This window comes from Cajanus cajan, chromosome 3, assembly GCF_000230855.2.
Source record: "Cajanus cajan strain Asha chromosome 3, NIPB_CcT2T_4, whole genome shotgun sequence".
Lineage (NCBI taxonomy): Eukaryota > Viridiplantae > Streptophyta > Magnoliopsida > Fabales > Fabaceae > Cajanus > Cajanus cajan.
Window position 1 is genome coordinate 76,334,981 of NC_138519.1, and position 8,286 is coordinate 76,343,266.

General features: G+C 37.2%; 1 protein-coding gene across 1 annotated transcript; it reads right to left on the minus strand.

The window, feature by feature from the left end:
* Nucleotides 1–1,440: 1,440 nt before the first annotated feature.
* On the minus strand, nt 1,441–3,940 carry LOC109797988 (uncharacterized). Its single transcript, XM_020358175.3, has 2 exons — nt 2,700–3,940; nt 1,441–2,633 (listed from the first exon to the last, which is right to left on the minus strand). The coding sequence occupies exons 1-2, from the start codon at nt 3,175–3,177 to the stop codon at nt 1,810–1,812; spliced, it is 1,302 nt and encodes a 433-aa protein (XP_020213764.1). The 5' UTR covers nt 3,178–3,940; the 3' UTR covers nt 1,441–1,809.
* Nucleotides 3,941–8,286: the final 4,346 nt, after the last annotated feature.

Sequence of the window (8,286 nt, forward strand, 5' to 3'; positions counted from 1 at the left end):
TTGGTAGCGGTCGATTACTTCACGAAATGGATTGAAGTCGAACCGCTTGCCACCATCACAACGGGTAATGTTCAGAAGTTCCTCTGGAAGAACATTATTACGCGTTTCGAAATACCATATGTCATCATCACTGATAATGGACTCCAATTTACGGATCAAAAACTCAACAAGTTTATGACCGATATGGGGATCCGACACCGATTCACATCTGTTGAACACCCACAATCAAACGTGCAAGCCGAAACGGCTAATAAGGTCATACTCTCTGAATTGAAGAAACGTTTGGGTGATGCGAAGGGAGCTTGGGCTGAAGAATTGTTGGAAGTGTTGTGGGCCTACCGATGCACACCCCAATCAACCACTAGAGAAACGCCCTTCCGATTAACGTATGGTACCGATGTCATGATCCCTGTAGAAGTTGGGGAACCTTCATTTCGGCGTGCTCATTTCGACGAGCACTCAAACGATGCCTCTATCCGAACCGAAATCGATACAGTGGAAGAAATACGCAACAAAGCTCAAGTAATCGCAGAAGCATGTCGGCAACAAATGACACGGAGATTCAACACAGCACTTGACAAAAGAGAGTTCAAAGAAGGTGACCTGGTATGGAGAGTCCAAGGGACAGCCCGCCGAAATCCAAGCGAGGGCAAGTTGGCGGCTAATTGGGATGGTCCGTTTCGGGTTCGGCACAATCTCCACAATGGAGCGTACAAACTCGAAGAGCTTTCAGGCAGAGTTATTCCGCGAACTTGGAACTCAACTCATTTGAAAAATTATTATAGCTAGAAATTTCTGTAATGACAAAGTAATTATCAATGTATATATGCATGGTGCACTCTTTTCCTTGATCGGTTTTTTCTCCCCTTATAAAAAAGTGAAAAGGGTTTTGGCCGACAAGGTTTTTAACGAGACACCCTTTAATGAAATACAGTTCAATTTCCTATATGATTCATTCTTAATCTTAAACAACAAACAGGCTTCCCTCCCGAGTGACCCCACTCGGCCAAGGATGTGCCTTCAGAAATCATCATACAAGGCTTCCCTCCCGAGTGACCCCACTCGGTCAAGGACGTGCCTTCGGAATTCGTACAGGCTTCCCTCCCGAGTGACCCCACTCGGCCAAGGACGTGCCTTCGGAATTCGTACAGGGCTTCCCTCCCGAGTGACTCCACTCGGCCAAGGATGTGCCTTCAAAAATCATACAAGGTTTTCCTCCCAAGCAACCCACTCGGTCAAGGATGCGCCTTTCAAAGCTTTCGCGCAACGGTTTCCCTCCTAAGAAACCTGCTCGGCCATGGATGCACCTTTCAAATTTTACACACCAAGGTTTCCCTCCCGAGCAACCCGCTCGGCCAAGGATGCACCTTTCAGGTTTGTTCACTCAAGTTTACCATCGAAGACAACCCATTCGGTAAAAAAAAAATGATGACAAATAAATTTCAAAAGCTTGACAAGAGAGTTACATAAAGAAGTAAACCGCAAGTAAATCTACATCAATAGCGTGCAATAACAAAAAAAAAAGGCATCATGAAGCCGAAGTCCCACAAAAAACTACAGGCTCTCTCGGCCCAAAATACAAGGATTCAACTCCTAAATTACTGGCCTTGACTCACTTCATCCTCCACCACTTGATCGGTATCAGCCCGGTTGTCTTGAACTTGGACCTCCTCCTCAGTACCTACATGAGTCTCCTCATTCACAGTTGGTTCGGCGTGAGGAGGTAGAGGGGCTTCGGCATCAGCCACTGCTCCTTCAGGCATATCTATGAATGGCATAAATTCCCCTTGATAGAAGTCCTGCCCAATGTCAAACTAAGTTCTCCGGAAAATGGCCAAAAAACCTCGCCTGTCGAATGGCCTGATTGAAACCGGCCTCATGCTGAGTCACAATACGATCCTTAGCATATTGCTTAAATTCAACCAAATCAGCCTTGGCCTTCTCACTCTCCACCGTCTGACGTTCCCCTTCAGCCACAACCTTTTGAACATCCAATCGAAGTGTGTCGTTTATTCGCCGTAATTTGTCCAGTTCGATGGAAAGCTCTCTGTTCTTGCGAACCAGCCCATCATTCACCGACAAGGCCTCAACTGTAGCCTTCTCAGCTTCTTCTGCTCGGTTTCGCATACCAGCAAGCTCCCTGATCGGCTCCATGGCAAGGCTATGGGCAAGCACAAGTGACCGAGCTTGAACTTCACAAAAATACTTCCACTTAGACGCCGTATCTAGATTATTCAAATACTCGCGACCTTGGACCGAAATTACATCCGGGCGAATAAGGCCTTCAGCTGAAACCCCTTCACTCAGAAAGGCTCGAGTCATCAGTGTTGGAGGCACCACGAGAGAGCTCTGAGAAGACCCAGGAAGGGTTTGCTGCTTCAACTTTTTCGGCCTCTCTGAACGATCCTTATCTTCTTTTCGCTTATGACCACTTCGATGAACTTTTTTCCCCTTATGACCTCGGTGCCTCCGTTCGGCTTCAGGGGGCACGCGTGCATCAGTCACTGGTCGTGGAATCGAGGCGACCCTCGAATTGCTACCTCCAACCATCCCACTCTGCCGAACTTGTTGGGTGCGATTGGCCAACAAATTGCGAATGCTAAACTCATCACCCCCGCTCGTCACCATAATGCCTGCAAGAAGGACAAGTCAACATCAATAGGATTTTTGTCAAAACATTATGCTAGAAAGACAATTACCTATTAAATCATTATCCCATCGGGGAGAGTCAATCAAATTGATCAACCGCTTTGTCGGCAAACCCCGAGGAAGCTGTAATAGTAAGTCGAGATCCAATTGCTCTTCGGGTGATAGGTCTTCCCTCGACAGGATATCATACGGTCGCGGAGTAGGTGTCCAATAGAACGGAAACAAGCTTTCATTGTTTTCATCGCAAAAAAATCGTCGACCGTTTGGCCGAATGGTTATCCTAAAAAAGCCAGCTTTGAAATTCTTGTAAGACGAAGTGAAACTGTCGAATAGTTGTCGATCAGACACCCTGTTCAATGACAACCACTTCGCTAGATCGGTCGGTCGGGTGTAGTAGAAATGAAGAAACAACCAAGGGGAAGGCGTCACACCAATGCACCGACATAAATTGTTGAATGCTTGCATTTGTGCCCAACTGTTCGGGTGTAACTGGGTCGGCGCCACATTCAAAATTCTTAAGACCCCCATTGTGAAATCGTCAAATGACAACTTCACGTCAATGCCGAAATGCCGAAACGCTATAAAAATCAAAAGGTTTTATTGAAAGAAACAAAAATCCATTTCGGCAATTGACAAAAAATAAACATAACGTTAGTTAAAATAATATAACAAATTGTTTTAACGTTAAATATATTAAAAAGTGACATGCATATATTAAAAAGTGACATGCATCTGACCATATGATATTATTTATCAATTAGCATATATGCTTAACGATCATTTTCATATTTCATTGACTATGTGTACTTTTTCAACAAATTATAACGCCACATCCCCATTTGATGAAGGCCCCTCTTGATCAAAAATGAACACCTAGCTTCCTGCTTCACGCCAGCCTGAAACGTGGCTTCGCAAGACAAAGACACGGGAAAATCCTTGAGGACTTCGGCAATCTTCATCTCATGAGAGCGAGCAATAAGCAACGGCTTTCGCAGCGTCTAAACCCGACAACACTCCTCTAATTAATTAGCCTTGGATTCGACTCTCCTTGGATTCGATTCTCTCCCGGACTCGGCACCTTTGATACCCGAGTGTGCTAGACAATGCTCTCGGCCAATTAGTTCGGCGGCCTCGGTACTTGAGGAACGTTTAATGTCACTACATGACACCAGCGCACTCGACACCTTTGACACCCGAGTGTGCTAGACAAAGCTCTCGACCAATCGGTTCGACGATCTCGATACCCGTCACTACATGACACTAACACACTAGTAGTGTCGAAAAGGGAGTACCGGTAATAAGCACATTAACTAGCTTCAACCATGAATTAACAGTTAATCGTGGATATAAAGTAAGTCACAGACGTATTACCTAATTTGGTAACCCTAGTGCGGGCCCATCAGGCACAGGACCCATTAATATCAGTATAAATAGTTCACATCTCGAAGTAACGTCACTGTTCATTAATTACTATTGATATCTGCGTCTGTTTTGACTTGAGCGTCGGAGTACCTTTTGCAGGTACCTCTCCCTCCCCGAAATATTCGATTGTAGCTCTCGTTCGACCCTCAAAATACGAGAAGATTACTAGTGTGCTCCTCAGACAGGTACAAAAATAAAACTCAATTGATTGGATATGATATATTAGTGTTATAAATATTTTTGGTAGCATGTAAAACAAAAAACTGATCGCGAGAATTATTGTACGAATTTCACAAGTGACGGAAGAATGACGTGCATCACACTTCCACCATTCTGATTTCTGAGTCTCTGACCTTCTTACTAGGAAAGACTAAGAAGCAAACATCATTACTTATTACTAATTGTCTTCCAAACGCTCATGAAAATGACCAAATTAAAAAGGGTGTTTATTCTATTTTGTTTCAACTTTGAATCAGTTTACAAGAAGGCTAATTTTCTTCGGTTATTAATTTGGGTCGATTGAAAATTGATACTCCAGCAATCAATATTTAATTCATATCCTTTGCACAACTAAAACGACCTCTTATGCTGCATCAGAACTATGAAATTTGTCCAAGTCCAACATAAAATGGTTAAGTGACGTTCCTTTCTTATCCTCAAATAATTAAATCCATCCCATTCTTACGTACGTTCCTAGTCTTATCCTCAAATAATTAAACTATTTTTTTCCATGTTACTCCGGCCATAACGCATCAAGAATATCCATAGCATGATAGTAAATAGAACGGATTAACTCAAAATAATTGGGCAGCACAAATTTTTAATTAATTGAGATATTAACTACTTTTATATAGAATTTTCTGAGACTGTATTATGATCATTTCTAGTATTTGTCATATCTTCCTAAGCCGTTGTCCAAGATCAAATTCTGCTCTTGTAAACAAACTCAGGCTCATTGATCATTATCACACACCTTAAGCTTGTGGGGGAGTGTTAGAAGTTAGAACTTAGAACGTATAACCTCTTCGCCATAATATTTAAACTCTCTACGTGCATAATTATATATTTCTCTAGTCTCTATAGTAGACTAATCCTTTCCTATGTAACTCTTAAATTTGTTTGTTTTCTATTATAGTTGCGCTTACTATTAGCATATTTGATTCATGTACTATGTACACCATTTCAACATTATTGCCATACCTTTTATGGTTATTTAAAATCAATTGATGCAAGTTGTCGAAATTGTCCCATCTTTTTTTTTTTCTTTTTCCTTTGTTACTTGTCACTTGCCGCTTCATGCTTTTCTACTTGTAAACACGAGCATGCATTCATATTCACGTAAAACTCGTGGCCACAATCTCTCATAAAGATGCACTAATGAAAAAAGGAATTTTAATGTCGGTTATTCACGTAAAATTTAAGTTTTAATATCGATTCTATTGTTAAAAATGTCTTCAAATTCTAAGTTGGTTGTTGCTTTAATGGACTTATAATATGAAGATATATTAAGTCAGTTAAAGTTAAAATCGACTTAAAAGTTAATATTTTTTTAAAGAAATATTCTATCTATTTTTGTGGCATATCAAATATTTGATTACAATCTGACTTTTTTTTTTGGAAAATATTGATCTCATAGAAATCTCTATAATCTCTCTATAATTTTACTAAAAAGAATGTATTATAATAATTTACTAATCAACAGACCTTTAGAAACCTTAATTTTATAATAATTTCTAATAGACTTTCAGGTTGAATCTAATCATTTAGAGTGTCTATTTTGTTTGTTGTAAGCTACCAAGTGAATATGTTTAAGGATATTCTTTGTCTTCACTCACTCAAAGCAAATTTGTTGAAGTTCTAAACAAATTCTGCTTACTTAAGCACCTGGGATGCTCGTTCTGAGTGGTCAGATGTAATTTTCCAATGTTACTCTCTATCTTGACTTGCTTAAAGCGAATTTGTGACAACTCTAAATGAATTATGGTCGTTGAGAGCATCCATGTTACCTGTTCTAAGCGAACTGATGTAGCCTTTCAATGTTGTTGTCTTTCTTGGCTCCCTTAGAACAAATTTATGGTAGCTCTAAGTGAATTTTCATAGCTTGGAGCGACGATTTTGTGTAGCTTGGAACAATGTCTTCCTTTTGAAACTTGTAGCTTCCAAATTATCTTGTGTTCCATTTCAACAAAGGAAAACATAAAAAATAATAATAATAATAATAATAATAATATTTAAACAATTAAACTAAAAATGAAATTATCTCTTAATTAAGTGTTTTGAGGCTAAAAACAAGATTTAAAAGCATAATATAAATCAATAATTTCCTAAATTGAATAAAATATAAATGCATATTTGACAATTATCAATACTCAAGAAACAAAAACAAACATTACCATCATCATTGTTGTTATGTCACCACCTCACCCTTTACTACATTGTCACACTATTGCACCCTACTATTATTGTCATTGCTTACCACTACTCCACACCTTAGCACTATTATTATCATCGCCTACCATTACCTCAAATCCTACCACCATTGTCTCCACCATCATTATTATCATTACTATGATGATTGTTGTTGTTGCCACCAATGTTATTGTTGTCCACTCTTCCCTTCCTAGTAATAATTGATCAAGATTTATCATGATAACTAATTTTTTTTCTATAATTAGGAGGTATAACTCTCTCTCACTGGGTTAACCTATATAAGTAAAGTGATTTCTCCAATTGCAACTCCATGTATAACACAAGGATCGAATCTCAATCCTTTGTTAAGAAACAAAAATACTGAGCCACTTTTACTAATAACTTTTAGTGATAACTAATATTAAAAAAGGTACAATAGTAAATTTAATACCATTTTATTTGTGTTGTCTATTGTTTATATATCAAACAATGTACAAAATAAAATATTATTCAATAACTTAAGTATTTATTCATATTATTCTTTTTGAATTATACCTCAATGTATATCAAATTGGCCCTAAATAACCTAAGTTGTGATTTATCACAACTTATTAGTTTGATTTAAAAAAAAAACAAAATTTTTAAATTGAAGTTAAATTTAGTTATTTAAATAACTCATTCAAACTTTATGAATTTAAATTTATAGCTTTGTATATATTATCTTTAAAATTGTAATTTTATTTAAGGATAATTATTTGACTTTTCTTGAGTTTACTTATAATTTTACTTACATTCAGCTTATTAATATGAAAATTCACACATATTATATATTTTATTAATTTTAAAAGGAATAATATATATTGGTACATTGATCTGTGGGAGAGAATATGGGTTGGAAAGTTTCAAGTTTGACTTCGTCCCAAATCAAAGATGAGCTTCATAATCGATTCAAAAGGATGAAAGCTACTGGAATACTTCAAGATGCAATCGGGAACAGTTGAGAGAGAGAGAGAGAGAGTATATTTTGCCTTTATAATTTTTTTTTTCTACAAATTAGGATGGAAAATTAATATAATATGAATTGAAAATTAGGGAAACAAAATGCATTTAAAGTTTAAATCGAAACGGATAACATTTTATATGTAATTGAAAACCGATATGATATGTGTAAAAATTATTCTGGTGTTTTTTTTTTTTAATTTATGCCACGAATTTTTAAAATGGTGCAGTTTTAATTGAAAATTTTGGAGTAAATTAAAACAGATTCATAAATAAGAATATGTCCATTTTTACGCATAATGGGTTATCGATGTATAAAAAGATAGTAAAACTAAAGTAAGGCAACGGTATCAAATTCTGCAGCTATGACAATTGGATTTTCGTATTGTTGCTGTCACAAAAATAGAAATGGTCAAACATTAATGAAGGAGGACAAAAAATATGCTGGGCCTAAAATAAGGTCCAATTTTCATATAAGCTAGTTTAGGCTTCGCAATGTGCCCAATGTGCAGACAAAGTTGATCACGAGTTTGAAAATCAAAAGTAGTTAACTATGTCTTTTAGGAAAAATTACAATTGACAGCGCAACTCATTTTTGGACTGGACAGACACGATGATGGTAACATCACACAGATAAGCATATAACTCTTGAAGACTGTGTCTGAAAACGAGAAAATTAGATTGTTTTAAAATTGATTATATAATTAATTTTATTATTATTATTATTATTAATTATAATCAAAATAAAATTTTATTTAGATAAGCTTACTGATATTTCGTACCGTTGTCATTAAAAGTTAGTACTAA